The 18,347-nt window shown below is 34.4% G+C and overlaps 1 protein-coding gene across 2 annotated transcripts in view; it reads left to right on the plus strand.

The window, feature by feature from the left end:
- LOC113516752 (protein apterous-like) overlaps nucleotides 1-13,758 on the plus strand; it is a 118,053-nt gene extending 104,295 nt beyond the window's left edge. For both annotated transcript variants that reach the window (XM_026901230.3, XM_026901223.3), the window contains one exon: nucleotides 12,349-13,758. In XM_026901230.3, the coding sequence (XP_026757031.1) occupies nucleotides 12,349-12,671 (323 nt within the window). In that variant the 3' untranslated portion in view covers nucleotides 12,672-13,758. The remainder of the gene's footprint in view (nucleotides 1-12,348) is intronic.
- Nucleotides 13,759-18,347: the final 4,589 nt, after the last annotated feature.

An 18,347-nucleotide genomic window follows, 5' to 3' on the forward strand; every position in this document is an offset into this window, starting at 1 on the left:
TAAATGCAATATAAAGCTCTAAACTGTACAGAGGTGCGCCGAAGTGTGTCCAATCTATTAGTGAAGGCCAGTAATGGTGGGCATATGCGCGCGCGCCGCCTCGAGTTTGTTTTAGGAGTTCGAACGCGGGATTAGGTATAGTCCGTTTCAGTTGAACTTAATGAAAATGTAAACAATCGAATAATTGATCCAACAATCAAAAGACAGACAACAGAAAGATTTAGATTAATTTATTATTAAAATCAGAGTGTTAGTTACGTTTTGATTAAGTTTAAAAGAAATAGACTTTAATGCGCGCGTGCTCTTAATGTCTTTGACTTTTTTAAGTAATGAAGGTGGAATGTTTTTTTTTAATGGATAATAAAAGAATGATAATCCCGCCTTTGCTAACAGTATACGCTGGCAGGGCACCAGTGAGGGATGATGAGTAAGAAAGAAAGGGCAGGTCAGTTAGCCCATCGTGATGTATACACCTGGAATTCAGCATAGTGATTTCCACGTGTAAATTGTGAGTCATGGAACTGGTAGTTCACATTACTAACAATCCCTTTCCCCCAAGTGGAATGATTGCTCTGTCAGCATTATAGTTATCCGCGTGCGAAATACCAGTGGGTGATAAAATCAGACCAGTTGGATGATGAACTCACCTAGATCCAACCACGATGGTTTCCAGTGGGTATTGCGTGGAGATTAACCTGATAGTGGGAACAGTCCATATTCTCAACAATTCCTCTCCTTCCCAATGTTTCTGTTAAGTATTTTGATAATATTTAGTTTTTATTCAAATTTGTCATAGCGTTAAAGTTTTCTTTTTGTAAATTGTTGTTTGAGTTATTCAGAAATATTACTTAAGATTTATGCTATGCATAATCATCCCCATCAATTCAGCCGTTAACTGTCCTTTGCTGAACTGCTGAACTGCACTGCTGACTCTCCCAAGGGAGGTTTTGTCAGTAGTTACAACGTTTGGAAGGTGGATTGGCAACCGCAGTTAGGTTTTGGTGATGTTCTAAGAGGGACGCTGCTGCTAATGCTGCTGCTCGACCATTAAGTTCCCTTAGTCGCCTCTTACGACACCCATGGGAAAGGACGGGGTGGCTTATTCTATGCTGAAACCACACGGCAATGCTTAATTATGTTCATTAAATCATTGTCAGTGATGTATTTGGTAATTATTGTTATATTATGTATATATTTCGCTTCAGAAGATTGAATATTGCTCGTAAAAAAAAGTAATTATTAGTTATCTGTACAATAAACCCTAATTATTTTCCTTTTGGCAATATATAGCTACAAATGCCCTCTAGGTATGTATCTATAATAATATATATAGTTGAGGCTACCCATGCACAGGAAATTTTATATAACGAAGTCACAGTATATTATAGTAAACCCAAAGGTTGACTCAATATTGTCTTTTTTATTGTTTAGTAGTATAATTTCTAGAAATTCTCACACGAAGTATTTTACTCTTAATATACTATATGTACTTAGTAAATAAAAAAGGTTTCACAGCACGACAACAAATTTCTCTAGTACTCCAATTGGAACACCTTGTATTTACAATAAACTTGTCTGCCAAGACATGCTTGACTGCCAAGCGTGGCAACAACTGGCAACCCCCCCCCCCCCCCTTTGATAGGGCAGCTATGTTCAGCAGTGGATAAATAACAGCTGATACAACATACAATAAACATATGGGATACGAGTGTACGAAGTTCAAAATTGTGCCCCTTCCAAGGTTCATCATATTTTCTTGCAATCTCTTCCTTCATGCTCATTTACGATCTCAAGAAGGCCTTCAAATTCAAATTACACGGTGACGCCTAAAAAACGCCGTACTTTGATTTTAGGTTGTGATTGCTAAATGACTGAAAAAGGACGTCTTTACGACGTCACAGGCAAACTGGAAAGTCTTATAGAAAACGAGTTACTAACCAATTATGATTTTAAATTTACTGTAAAATTTTACAATATAGGTTTTACCTAATTCAGCCGAGTGGTTATTCAATATAAGGATTGTATTAAATTGAAGCACTGTATACAATGAACTGTGGCCTGGATGCCGATGTAGATACGACTTGGCAGATAGCGCGCCGTATAAATTCCCCCCTACCAATTACGAGAGAAGCCGAGAGGACCCCCTCCCTCACGCCGCCGAATATTGATCAGGATTTTTTTTCGGCAAAAAGCCCAGGTTTCTCGTCGCCATTTTGCTTCGATAAACACTTTTTCATTTTGCACGTGAGCGTAACGCGACTTGGATAACTTTACGCGGTGAAATGGTGGGTTTGCAGTTTTTATTTTATATTCGCTTTGTTTATTGTTTGCTCGACGCTTTTTCTCTCTATGGTTGGGAGTTTTTTAGTTTATTTTTCACAGTTTGGGATCGGTGTAGTTGAACTATCGAGATTAATCCTTACTGTTATTATATGTGAATTTGAAAGTGGTTTTGTTTGTTTGTTATCTTTTGGCGTTTTAATGGTTTAACCAATCGTTATGAAATTTTGTATACACGTACTATAGGGGATGCAGAAGGACATAGGATACTTTTTACCCCAATTAATGAACACATTCTGATTACGCAGACGAAGTAGCGTGTATTATATTGTATGAGGTATGGAATAAAGCAAGATATGTGTCTAGGTCGCTGAAAATGTTTCATTATTCCAATAAAAACAGATTTGATTTGACGATATATATTAATTATATGCACAGTATTCATATAAATTATTTTGTACATAAACGAATGGAAAAAAGTAACTATTGAGTTTCTTGTGGGCTCTTTTCATTGGACAATCGACTTTCTAATCTCTTCTCAATAGATGGCGTATTAAGATAAAACATATACCATTTTTAAAATTATCCTTTCAGTAATTCAACGTAAAAAATGCATCTTATTTGGCTTTTGCGTGATACCTATGATACTTATAAAACATGTGATGAAGAAACATACAGAGAGAAAGACAGACAAAATTTCTGAAAATTTTTGCTTTTTTTTTTTAAATATCTACCATGTACATACATCAGGTAGTTAAAATTTTCTTATATCAGTAAAATATTAAAATAATAACGCGTCTTCACAATTTCTAAAGTGAAACAATGCGAAACAGTAAATAGTGCCTTAAATCAGAAGGGTTTTCAGTCACAAATAATAGTCAAAGTGCCTGAAAGCAGATTTATGTGCCTCACCTTTACGGCTATTTATGTTTACACTAATTGCTAGTTGACGCAAAATTGAGCTGTAACACAGTAGGAATAAGGGCGGTGTTGTAATTAGGAGCAAGAAATAGGGTAGGATTGCGTTTGAGACTGATTTCCAGTTTTATGGCTCTGAAGAGACCGACTTTGAGTGCCGCGATAGGTATTTCAAAAAGTCTTAGGCGATAAACAGGAATGAAGGCAAAAATATTAGATGCTTTCCATCCAGATGAGTGATATTATGATTGCGAATAAACATTCCTTTTATTATTTGCTTCGTATATGTAGGCTTTTGAGTCATTTTACTCTGATTACAATGTTTTTTAATGTTGCTAGCAATATACTCTTACAGATCAACCTCCACGCGGTGCCTTTTGAAAATCAACGCGTTTAATTTTTCTCGAATTCGTTACGAAGAGTTAATTGACTTGCTTTCATTCTCACCTATCGTCACTGTTGCCCCGCTAGCCTATACTGATAGTGCAGGCGGGGTTATCATTTAATTTTGTTCTATTTAAAAAAATATATCTTCAATGTATAAGGAGAAATCTAAAACATTAGTTTTTTTTTAAGGAGTGTTCTATCTGTTTGCCTACGAGTATTTAAGATTATTTTACAGTCAGTGACGTAACTATATCATCTGGGGTCCGTGGCAAAATCATTGATTGATGATAATACATCAATAAAAAATATAGTAGGAATTGTTGATGGATAGAATAGCTAAAGTTGGGTAGCTTTTCTTTGTCTCGATAGTCTACTTGTATAATTCGTGCATGCCCTTGAGTTAATACTCCAATTTTTAAAGTAATTAAATATTTTTTTACTAATTTATAAAATATATAAATTTTATATTCTTCCGGTTCTCACGACCTCTCGGAACAAGGGCCCTCTCAGGCCAGAGGCCCGTGGAATTTTGCACGCTCTGCCACCCTAATGTTACGTCACTATCTACAATGTACTTGAACGGTTCAAGTATTTTTAAATCTTTAAAAGTTGTATATGTATTCACATTTATGTCTGCACATAGTTCGTAAGTTCCATTCGCATTCCGGGATGATCACTAGACAATTGTAGGGCAGACATAATTTATTTGATTTCTCCTTACATACGAAGTATTCAGCAGTTAAGTTTACCTACTAACTTAACAGCTTAAATTTTTAAAAGGTCAGGGCTGTTTCATTGCTTTACATAGTCCTTTAAAAAATATTACGGTAGACTTATATATATATATATATATATATATATATATATATATATATATATATATATATAGTTAGAATAAGTCTATGTATATGTCCGTGTAGTCCCGGCGTAGAATAGGCCTCCCCTTCCTTTCCTGTAGGTCTCGTAAGAGCCGACTAAAGGAACTTTATGGTAGAGGGATGGGCACCAGCGTCCCTCTTAAAATATCTCTAAAAGCCTAACTGCGGTTACCAATTCGCCTCTCAAGCATGGTAACTACTGGCAAAACTCCCCTTATGGGGAAGGCTTATATTCAGCAGGGGACTGTTAACGGCTGAAATGATATGTATTTAAGTATATCTTTGTGTCTTTTTTTTTAATTAATAATAATAATTGCCATACAATCATACTAATCGCCTGGTAAAGGGGGGAAAGGGATTGTTAGTAATGGAGACTGAAAATCCCATTGCTAGCAATATACCCAACCAGGTCGACCTCCTCGCGGTTCCCCCTGGAAACTCTCATGGTTAATTCCTGACGAATTCATCATGATGTGCTAACTGGCCTGTTTTCATTCTCATCTATCACCCTTCACTGGTGCTCCGCCAGCGTATCCCGTTAGCGCAGGCGGGGCTACCATACCATTTACGGTCATAAAAAAAAAATCGCCTAGTAGAGTGGAGACGCGCTACTTGGTAATTAAAAGTGCGTTCGACTAAAATATCGGCTTAATTGAGATCGATTCAATCATTTATCTGTGATGTGTAGATATTTCAGAGGTAATTGACTAATTTATCCAGCGTCGATTAAACTCGATGTGGTGATTAAAGGCGCCAATAGTGGTTAGTCAGTTACTAATACAATGTGAATGATCACACATTAAACGGGAACAGGGGAACGCACTTTTTCAATCGACTAATTATGCTCCGAAGTGAACCCGAGCCATTTTTCAGTGGGTAGATATAAAAAAAAAAAAAAAATAAACCGAGGGAGTGACAAATCACGTAATTGCGGACGCACCGAGAGAAATATGGCGCGGTTTGTTCTAAATGCGCCCGCGCAACGTTTCAGGCAGGGATGTCGACAAAAAGAAAAAAATATAGATATGTGTACATATAACGTTACCGTTAAATTGAATGTTGTTTAATTTATCAATGCTTTTAGCATTTACATATATTAAATTTTATTAATAATTAATAATATGAATATTATGGTATATAACGCTTAGTTACAAAGTAATAATTATTTTGATGAATATGTAAGGCTTCATGTCAGGCCTAAGAATTACCTATGTTTGAAACAATGGATCGATTACGACATATGTTTCACTCGCGGTTTCGTCGGTCCTATAGTATTTCCAATTTTCATAAAAATCCTACTTAGTAGTCGTTTCCGTTTTATAAAAAACCAAATTGTGGAAATTTTCACCATTTTGAACTTACCGATTTTGGGTGTGCGTAAATTAGTCCGCTAATTTCTTAATAGTATATAAATAAATAGATACAGTAATTTGGAATCGGTAAAAACCTATACTTTGATACTCTGTTAATTCTTTATTAATTTAAATAATATGAAATAAATATTAGTAGCAACCCTATATTGGTGTGACAGTGGAACTATATATTACTGAAGGCGCCCGGGGCAATTAGAGACGCGCAAGACCACCTGTTCCGGCGTTTGTTTTGGGCATATCTCATATTTTATAAGAATACAGACGCAGTCAGAAAAAAAAAACGAATAAATATATTCACGACTGCAATCACGGATGGGAGCACTTTGTTGCCGACTGTCGTTATGTATGCTCGATATGAACGTATATTATAATTTTATTATTTATTTTACGCATTTGATGGAAAGCGATAATGTGGTTTAAAATGGGGCTTGTGGGCCCACGAACAGCTTATTCACATTTGATTTAGATTAGTGCAGATAATGTTTGGATGGAAAAACGTAAACAAGGAGAGAGTTCCACTCCTTGGCGATATGCATGATGAAAGAAGACGCAAAGCGTCGTGCGTATAAATTGTAAAAAAAAGGATGGAGGCTCTCTCTCCGTCCGGTCGCTTCATACGAAAGGGTGAAGGAGAATATGAACAGATATTAATGACCAAAAATAATGTATATCACAAAAATACTTTTTACGATTTTTTTGTTCACACTAGCACAAGTCAATTACCTCTGAAATATCTACACTTCACAGATAAATGATTGAATCGATCTCAATTAAGCCGATATTTTAGTCGAACGCACTTTTAATTACCAAGTGGCGCGTCTCCACACTGCCAACGGTCGGTGTTGCAATAATTAATATTAATTTATTTCTTATCAATTATCTTATTGCAATAAATCTAAGTATATCTAGGTATACCTTGATAACGTACGATCTCCGCAATTAGTACCGGATGGTCACACGTCGACATTCGTTCAGACATAATTTTCCTTTGTAAGCACGTTTTGTGACAATAATAAGCTTGACGTACCCTTTAATTATGGTCCTTAAATCAGAGCATGAAGATTCACAATCGTGTATTCAAACAGCAGATCGCAATCAAATGCTCTAGTAATTAGTACGAAAGCATCGTCCCGAGTTCCCGAGACGGTTGGTTGGCCAGATAATTTCCGCTGTATGTTCAAAAGGAGTCAATTTGTCATTCGGTGGCGCGAACTCGCGCCCGGCGGACGCGTCGCCTCTCCCTCCTAATTTATTCAAATATTATTTATTTAAGGAAAACGGGACTATTAATCACATCTCTACAGTTTTTATTTACACATGCGTGGAATGTTTGAGAGCGCCTTTGATGGTATTTGTTTGTACATTTATTAGGCTCCTTACGCGGCTCGTTTATGCTTAGTTAACGTGCTTTTTTTTTTGAGTACTTTGAACGAATATTTGCCTACATTTTCATTGTCGGTATCATTGAGTTCATTTGGGTATCGATTAGAGAGGTAATATTAAGTCGGTATACCTATCAGTAAGAGTTGCAGTAAATTTTTCCAACTTTTTATTATAAGTATCTTATTTACACTATTTTTAGTTTGAAAAGAGTAATTTATTTTCGGTTAAAATAACGTTCCAAAATAAGGAGTTGAATAAAAATGCTAAATTACATCATAAACTTCTATAAATGGACCTTCACTGATAAATTGATGATGAATTTCAAACTATTCAGTAACACAAAATTACTCAATCAAAAGCACTAATTTAATTTTAGAATTGCGCATACCCCTCTGATGTCTCAATTTAACGCAGTGATGGGACGTATGTCCATTATAAGTCACTTACCTAGTGTAATACCGGTAATTGGTGACCGGCACTCAATTACCTGTGACTAGTGTTGTTAATCATTTGCCGGTTATGAATGATTCCACCTCGTTTGTTCTAGTTCGCCGCACATGTGCATTTGTCCATTGGTACGAGTATAGTGTGAAAGTCATTAGAGCGAATTAGCGGACACGGGACAGGATTTCTCGAGCATTGCAACTCTTTAAATGTTTGTTGTGTTGCATTGAAAATTGATAGCGATCAAAAGCAGTTAAGACTTAATTATCCTATAGGAATATAAACATCATTTATTAATGAATAGTTGCTACTATTAATAAATTGTTATTCTCTTTATTAATGAATACCTATACTATTTGCATGTGTATTTTTTTTAAATAAAGATCGTTTCATGATCGTAAAGCTTAAATTTAATATTAAATAGGAACAATTATTGGTCAATTTTTCGACTTCACTTTTATTATTGAGTCGCTTGTTGTTTACTTTTCATAAAAAATTCGTGCTATCGATTCTTGCTCTTGATATATATACAAAATAATTGTACATATATCTGAATCTATTTCTTCTATTTCATATATTATGCTAATGATCTTGTCTCTTTATCGAAATTAGAGATCGAATAACATAAAATCTTTTTTATTGTGGCTATTAATTTATCCATTTTATGTATTGTTGATTCGATAAAAAGACTTGCCAAGATTGTTTACTAAATATGCCAAGTAGCTATCAAAACTGTTTGTGGTTTTCTGAATTGGGTCAAGTCTGTTTTATTTTGGGTTTTTATTTAGTACTTTTTTATTCACGACAGTGTAATTTGTCATTTATCACAATTGTTTTATACTAAACTAGATATTTTATTATCTGGTACTGGTCGTTCACTAGCGTCATTCCAGATACCAATATTATTCTTTTTATGTAACTTAGAATTATTTTTACTGTATGTATGTAACTGTGAGTTTTTCATTTTCTCGTTAGATCATTTTGTTTGCGTAATACAGACTCTACCGTTTAGTAACATCCGTGACATTAATAAGAAGCCACAAGTATCAGTCACTGTCCAGATAACATTTAACAGATTTATATCGGTTTGACGTATAGTGGCGCAGCACTAGTGTTATATACGTCTTCCTCGATTGTTGTAATACGAAGGCCGTACACGTGCATTTCTTTAGTGAATGAATTTTTATTTCATAATATTACCATCACAATTGTTGCGAATGATAGAATCATTAAAGGAACATCTTCATTTCTAGAACTAGAATGAACTAAAATACAGTCTTTACATACATTTATTACCTAGTCATAGATGTGAGTGAGAACTACATTGGACAGTTGATACTCTCTATTATCAAAAGAGCGTGGGTCAAAAAACAGTTATAGAGTATTAAGAGGCTCAAATTTATTTTATCCTTTATGAATTATTGAATCAGGAAATTCTATTGCATGGGTATGTTCTAGATTCCCCACATATCTAGCGACTTCGACATCATTCTGTACGTACAGTAATAATATCTACTTAATAATTAAATATACAAATATATTTCAGTATCATTTGTAATGTTTTCACTTATTAATAACTGGCACATTTCCACGAAAGCCTTGCTTTATACGAGACGTTACTATATCTACTCTAATAGTTCCACTCGTATTTTCTTTTAAATATTTTACGTTTATAATTTGTGCTTATTTCGGAAAATATTTTTGTAGTGGTAATTTTCAAATATCACACGCTTTTTATAGCATGTATTGACAATATATATGGACTGTAATAAATGAAAATATTTTTTGTCTAAATAATATATTTAGATTGTTTGTGACCTTAAACGAATTAACGATTAGCACGATTATTAATCGGTAATTCGATTGGGATCGATTAGATACCCAACGGTTATTATAGTAACACTACACTGTAATTTGCTGCCAATATCGTAGTTTTTTTTTGTATACAACTGAGGCAAACAAGCACATGACTCACCTGAAGGCACGCAGTTACAGTAGCCTATGAAAGCCTGCAATACCTACAGGAATAATAATAATTGCATATTAATGGATTAGACGTATTACTCTAATAAGAAAGGAACATATTCTCATTGAAGATCTAATATGGTGGCGGTTCCATGAAGAGATGTCTCAATTTGGGCATTTACATTAAGCATCTGGGGTCATAATTAGTAAAAAGAAAAAAGTTAATTTTAAGAGATGCATAGTAGTACAGTAACACAAATCAGGTGTAAAATGTAAGATATATACAGTATCTGACTATTTCAAAAATGGTGAATAGAATATAGGAATAGACATATAAATAATCATATTGTACGTCGTGTAGTGTCATCATACAAATTTGTAACAAACATCATTTATTATAGACATTAACTATAGCAGATTGGATTAAAAAAATAAAACAAAAGTAGCCAATTAATAAATTTACGACTAAACAAAACGTAATAATATATTAATAACGAAGCCCGAACGTTTCCACTGAAAAATTACACTTCTACATGTTATGTTTATTGTTATTTATATTTCATACTTATTTCAAAGCAAATTGAGTCTTAATATATTATATGAAAATACAATTTCGAAAGTCCCCATGTGAACGTGTCTGCGTAACAAATTGCTCGACCGATGGCATGCCTCTGCAAACTTATTTGAGTCTGTTGCGAGAATAGCGTGGTCGAGGTTCAAGAAAGTATAGCGATGGATGACTTAAAAAAAGAATCACGTCGACTTTTAGTTGAGAGTTAATTAATATGGATTGCAGGTTGGCAGCCTTGGATTGTTAACTTTTATAAAGTCAAAGGCAAAAAGACAGACAGCCATTTCTGTTATAATTTCATGTTCAATGAATTATAGTTTTTATTTTATTTCTTCTAATTTATCTCTAATATCTTCTTCAGTATCTAGATATTGATGTATGCAACAAAGAAGTTAAGACTTTAAGAACTTCTGCTCAAAGCATTTCATCGATTTCGGTAATCTATTTTACCAGGATGATGTCCTGAAGATGATAAGTCAATAGGATTGAGATTATCTTATACTTTAGAGAAACTGGAATAAAAAAGGCGCAGAACTACGTACTCGTAGTTTTTATTGTTGTAATATCACCGTTTACTATATGCAAAATTTCGTAATTACCTTGAACTCTGCTTCACAATTCAATCAAAATGTTCTCAAAGTTGCTATAAAATCAAATACGCATCTTTTTAATTTTAAATTTCAAATTCGAACCGTACAACACATAAATTTTAATATATTTTCATTTGTTTCATTTAATTAATTTAATGATATTCTAAAAATATATTCATGAAGCAAAATGCAACTTTAGTTATAGGTCTTCGATCGAACGATTCAACTTCAATGATATTTGAATGATTTTATAATCGGGTTAGGATTTGATTCTTAAACCGTCAACGCTACTTCAGGTTAGTTCGTTACTTTTTAATACTTAAGTGCATTGCACTCTACGAGATATGACCATACCTATAGCTAGGTGGTTGAATGGACTTTAAAATAGAATAATGTCATTCACGACTAGAAATATTGTGATAAAGACCACCGTGTCGCCGCTCAGCGTGTTATCTCCGAGCCCCTGACAGCAGTGGCATGTGCGGACGGAGCATCATCAATCGTGCTCACGCACATGTCATCTCCCGCGCTTTTCACCCATTTCTCATCCGATCCTTGACTGACAGTATCAACTCACCTCTTGCTATAGACAGCTATATGTACCCTACACTATATATCGAGTTAAAATTAAATGTGTGTGAATTTAGTGCTGTTGGGAAATTAAAAACTAACACTAATTGTGTGCTCTCATTTCATCGAACTACGAGATGTTGGCATCTAAGAAACGTTCATCTAAATTTGGCATTAGGCAACATCCGTAGCGGCCATGACGCGGGGGCGGGGCTAGGACCGCGGCTGCGCGCGATTGGCCCCGAGATTCGCGCGCCGTGGGAACGTTCCACGTTTGAATCTTTGAATATTGCGCGCTCAGGGGCCTTATTATTGAATTTCTATAGACAGATGAATGGTATATAAATTTCTTGGCTATCCGCATAGATCTCAATCGTTTGAACGGAACGAACCAATTTGAATAAAGGAAAAGGAATTTTAATGTAATCAGTAGTCATTGTAAACATGTGTGTGCTCACCTAATTATTATGATTCCACAGAATTTACAAAATTTTAGCACGTGCTTGTAATTGGGACAGGGAGAACAACGCAATGGAATGTTGCGCATGTGAGTTGGCGGACGCGCGGTGCTCGGCGACAGCGCGCGTCACGCTCCGGCCGGCGCGGCGCCCGGCGGGGTAATCTCGCTAATTACAGATAAAATCTGCACTTCGGAACGCAACCTACAACGGCAAATCCGCGGAACGCTCTCACGTGCCCCACAAAAATGGAGCCATGCAGAAATGTACAAAAGAAAAGAAACGAGCTTCCGCATACAGGTCGGACGGAAGCTAATTACTTTGAATTATGCTGCTTATTACTGAAGACGATTCGGCAACTTGCGCATACGAGTACAGCGCCGGTCCTATACTTTTTTGGAGAATTTTGTTATGCTCCGCGAACCTCACTTTGACGATATGTTTGCTTTTTTTTTTGCTGGCGATGGCGACATTTCAATGCCTTCATATTATTTTCTTTGCCGGCATCAACGTTGTGTTTTTTGTTCACAGGTGTGGTTTCAGAACGCGCGGGCGAAATGGCGGCGAATGGTGACCAAGCAAGAGAACAAAATGGCGGACAAATGCTCGCCGGACGGTTCTCTAGAGATGGACATGTATCACGGACCCATGGGGTCCATACAGTCTCTGCCCCCGCACAGTCCTCCGTACAGTGTGATGGGAGGTCCACCGAGTCCAAACTCCATGGATTGTCCATAGCCTCAGTTTTGCGCTTTATGAGCGCTTTAGAATTGAACATTGTGACCGAGAGTGCGTCGAGGATATACTATCTAATGTTATGGTGTAGAAAACTAGTGGAAGTCTTATACTGTTAGTGAATGGTATCCCGATAGAATATGATATACAAATAATAGTGGCCGTCTGTTAAACGTATTTATCGTTTCAACTAAACTAAATGTCAGCAAAACATTATTAAAAAAGACTTGCAGTGATTTAAAAGATCCATAAATTAGAGTGTGAATGTAAAGTAGGTACTTAATTACTTACATTGTATCGAAGCCACTCACTATCACTACAATGAAACATCGTGATATTATAAACATAATTTACGAATTTTTGCAATAACACGATACTAAATTCAAAATTTCCTATACGATAGTAATATTATGGTTAATGTTTAAGTAACGAATTAGAACATTGTGAATATTCGTCCATCTCACAATGTTACATATTGTGATCATGTTTAATATAAATGTACTAATTGCTTGATCATTTATGATCATGCATGGTTGTGCTTTAGAAGGATATTGTTCCATTATTGTGAAAATTAAAATGTTTATCGGATTTATTTGAACGAAACATACCCGAGTTACTTTTTTCGGTTCCACGAACTAAAAGTATGGAGAGTTTTTTTTTTTATTAATATATACTATTTATTTATTGAACATTGATATTTAATGTAGACTAAGCGTAGCTTAAGAGAACATAGGTAAATATGTGAAAATTTCCATAGAATAATGATTAGGTTTATTTTAGTGCTATAATGTAAAAGTGTAAGAGATTGACCCGAATATGACAACGGGAAGACGTTTGAATTAAAAATTTTACGTTGCGGAAATACCTAATTTGTTTTGTATTTTACATTTATTATCTATTAATTAGTAGTAAGCCTTGCCTAAGTATAATTACTCTGGCTAAGTACACGCACTGTTAGTTCCTTTTTTGTATAGAATTAATATACATTTATTACATAATAATAATCAACAATAAATCATAATTGTAGAAAACATTGTAACATATTCATTTGTAATTTAAAGTAATGAATAAAACACTATCCAAAACAATGATAGCTTGCGTCAAATGCTATTATTTGATTTGAATTAAATCTGCATTACCTATTACACCTGGATAATTTATTCATGTGACTAAAAATTATAAAGACCTGTTAATAAAAATATTCCAATTTATAAATATTTACTTTTATTTTCCTTTAATATCCTTGGGAGCCCTTAAATTATAAGTTGTCCCGCATGTAGGTAATTGAAATGATAAGTAGCTATAAAAACTTCGCATTAATAAAATTGATCTTGATCGTGTCTGTTCGTAATCCAAACTAAACTAACACACAGCGCTTAATTTATTTTTAATTAAAACTCATTTATATCAAAATATTTCATGCGATAGGAATCTAAGGCGTGTCATAAATTACAAATGCAAAGCCTAATACAAAACAAATTACCGAGTCGCGGGTGCGTTTCCAACTAGCGCGAGTACGAAATAGGACCCCTACGCACACACACGTACACATTGCTTGTTTTAAGGATTGCGTTCGGAAGTTGAACTTTAGAATTACGAGCTGTCACATAGGCGCGTTCAACGGAGAGCCCTGAGTTATGTTGTTTTAATTAAAACAATAAATAAGGTCGAAAACCGGCAGCTGAGCCGTTGGGTGGTCCCCTCGAATTCCTTTTTCGAAAAATTCTTAACTTTATCAATACGGCATAAGATTCTATAAAGTTTCTGAAGATTCGCGCGTCTGGCTCTGTATCTGGCGGCAAAAGGCCGCCATTTTTTATTGAAAATAAAAGGAAAATACCGTATAGTAGTAAGTACCGTATTGAATTTTCCCTGAAAACAACATTTTATTTGAAGGGCGTCGAATGTTTACTGCTATTTTAGGTACATGCTGCGTCAATATTTATTGTGTCTAGCGGAATTTTGTTTGTTTGGATTACGAATTGACTCTGTACAGTCGGTGTCAATACAACTTAATTAAAAGGTAACAAAGTTTAGTTGAAATTATCGCAAAAACACTTTATGAAATTAGCAACAAATCGAAATGTGCAATAAATTAACCGACTTTTTATTTGTATTAGGTACATTAACAGATTGTCTTTTCGTAGGCTTAATTATTAGTTTATTTACCTTTGTAACTGACTTTAAAAAAAGGAAAGTTCTCATTTCGGTTCGAAATTCATAACTTCAGTTGTAAATCGATTTGAAAAACTCTTTTTTATCTGAAAAGGTATACTTACAGATTTATCCTATAAACATTACATCAAAATCGTTTTAATAGTTTTATTTTTGAATTAAAATAATTATTTTTGTCACAACTGAAATCGGTTTTTTGTGGGACACCATTTTAATTATCATTAGATTTTGTTGAGACTCATTACAGTTATTACTTACTTAATAACTGACAAGTGATACCTCAGTATTTGTATAGAAATTCGATTGAACGACGTTTCAAATTCAACAAACAATTATATATATATTAAATTAAATTATTATCATGAAGACGTTTCGATAATATTACTAGATTCGATATATTCGATTATAAACTCTCCATGGGACAGATAAAGGAAACACTAGGCGTCATGTTGTATAGGGAGATAAAGGATATGGCCTGGGATTGAGCTGGCTGAAGGAAGATGCATGAATTAGTTGCACCGACAAGAGGAAACTCTTAAATGAAAAGAAAAACTCTTTCAAAGGAACGAGTTTAGAATCGGCAAATCGAAACAAATATATATACATAGATATATGTTTTCGTCGCTTGTTTCCGTACAGTGTTATTGTAATTTTCAAATTTTGGAAATTGAACTATTGTTCTTTCTACTAAAATGGAATCTATATAGTTCACCATCTGTAAGTATCATATAAGTATCTACGGATGTCACATTTTAGTCCTGGCATAGAATAGGTCATACTTTGCTTTCCCGTGGGTGTTGTAAGAGTCCTTTTTAAAACATTTCCGGGACCTGAGTGTAGTTGCCAATTCGATTTTTAAGCGTAGCAACTATTGGCATACCCCTCCCTCCCTATTGGCTTATGTTCATCAGTGAGTATAAGTATATATATATATATATATATATATATATATATATATATATATATATATGATGCAATCAAAAAGGCTGAACAGGTTGGTCACAAGTAGTTTTAACTGAAAATGAGTGATTAATAGTACTTTTCACTGTAAATTATTATAATTATTATTGATGTATTATTCGTCGTATTGTGCCGGCATAGAATGGGCTACTCCTTCCTTTTCCTTGGGCGTTGTGAGAGGCGACTAAGGGAATTTAATTGTCGAAGGATAAAAACACCTGGAGGAGAGATATTGTTAGTATGAGATAATGTTAGTAACCCCTTTGCTAGAAATATACCCTGTCACGTCGACCTGCACGCGATTACGCCTGGATCTCCCCATGGTTAAACGTTATTGAATTAGTTATGATGGGGAAAGTGACCTATTTTCATCCTCACCTATCATCCCTCACTGGTGCACCGCCAAAGTATACTGGTAATACACAGTGTGTACACTGAAAAAAAGTAAGTGTACATTGAGAAAGAAAGAAACCTGACTGGGTGGGACAGGTAAGATCCTGGCATAAATCCTGGCGAATTTCACAAAACCATGCATTGGTGAGTGTAGTAAGTATAATTAAGGAATCAATCTCCAGCACATGTTGAAACTAAATAAAGTACTTACAAGGTAAATAGGATATGCGAGCTCGAACACTTCACCTCATATTCACGGTTCTTCTTGTTCTTTGTCGCATAGGAGCTTGGAGTATGTGCTGGAGTTTAAATACTGGCTGTTGACACTGAGGTTTTTAGAACAATGTTTTATTTTTAAGTTTGTTCTATGTCAGATTTTTATAAGACATGTCTCGTATTTTTTTTTTTTTCACTAAACTTATTATTTTCTATCTCAAATACATATATGTTTTGTTACTGCATCCTGCTATTTACAATAGGTTATGGGCCCAGCTGTGTAAGTAGAAAATTTTCATGATATCTAACATGAGTAATTCGCCGATCTCCTTTGGAAAACTTAAAGGACCGGTGAACAATGTAGATTGGAAATTTGCTATTTACAACAGTAAGTATAATCTATTTCAATAGAACTTAATGGAAACGTAAGCAATTTATTCAATTTGCCCAACCATAAGACAGTCTAATCTAGTTCAATAGTAGTAAAAAACAAGTATAAAAATTGATTTAACTCTTCAATTTGTTTTAAATTTCGTTAGAGTCTTATTGTGATAATTTCAACCTAACTTCGGTTACTTTTTCATTTATCTCTATTGAAATAGACATTTTTTGTACTGAACACTCAGATCAGAAATCCGTATACAGCAATGAACGACAAATGGCTGGAATCTTGATAGTATGTAATCTATACTTATAATACATCTGTAGAGAGGTTAATTCTGTACATGAAATATATTTCCAAAATAAGTATCAGGAGGTGATTAGTGATTGATACTGATGTCAAAAATGCAATCAGTAAAATTTTTGTCTGTCTGTCTGTATGTTCGTTATAGAAACAAAAACTACTCGACGGATTTTAACGAAACTTGGTACAATTATTCTTCATACTCCTGGGCAGGTTATAGTATACTTTTCATCACGCTACAATCAATAGGAGCAGAGCAGTGATGGGAAATGTGTCTGTTACATCGAAACCACTGAACGTGAGGAAGGACATAGGTTACTTATTTTACGAAAAACAACGGAAACGCGGACGAAATCGCGGGCAATAGCTAGTAATATATAAAGCAGCAAAGTGTGTTTGTTTAAATGCATTAATCTCTGAAATTACTAGTCGAATTAAAAAAATTCCTTATGCATTTGATAATTAATTTCTTGAGGATGGTTATTCAACAATCATGATGCATCCACGGGCCAAGCCGCGGGATAGAGTTAGTTTTATATGAATATATACTAGAAATTAATATTAAGGATTTCAAACCGTAATATTAAGATAGGGACGTACCTATACGTACATGTAAAAGAAAGAGAAGAAACTAAGTGACATTTTTGGCAAAAAATCAAAATCAAAAAAGGTCAAATTATAGCAAATTTGAATGTAGCTATAATACTATTAATACTTTTAACCACAACAGCAAATTAGTGTTTTGCCCTTTTGAGGGCAAAGCAATAAGTTCTATCGTGATCATTTTATGTTACTGTGGCACACACACGAAAGGAAAACCTAATGTTACTTCTTTCATGTATTTTTCTTTTTTATATACATAATATGTATATGTATTACATATATAAATACTCAATTTTCTCTTTTTTTGTGCATGTTTATCTATGTCTGTTGTTATTTGTGTGCTTTAAGTGATGGAAATAAATTATATATCTATCTTGATAATTTTAAAATAAATAGGTATTATATATATATATATATATATATATATATATATATATATATATATGTCCATATTTATGTCTAAAATCACTCCTTTGTATGTTTATACACGGCCCTATGGTATGAAACCGAATTTGAAACCACATATAAGTACTTATATGTGGCAGAAACAGTTATTATTTTGTGTTATATATAACCATAAATGTTTTACCTAAAATTTCTGTATATAATATAAATTCGATGAATCGATTTAATTCGTTTCCCAGAATTATTTACATCAAAAACATAGCCAGGCCCCGAACGAAGCCAAAAAGCAGTCGTACCGTTATGCGAGCACGTGTTGCTGTCTCTTTTTGGCAGAAGAAAGCTGGGTATCTACCTGGCC

This window comes from Galleria mellonella, unplaced genomic scaffold (genome assembly GCF_026898425.1).
Source record: "Galleria mellonella isolate WM207_F2 unplaced genomic scaffold, CSIRO_AGI_GalMel_v1 utg28, whole genome shotgun sequence".
Taxonomy (NCBI): domain Eukaryota; kingdom Metazoa; phylum Arthropoda; class Insecta; order Lepidoptera; family Pyralidae; genus Galleria; species Galleria mellonella.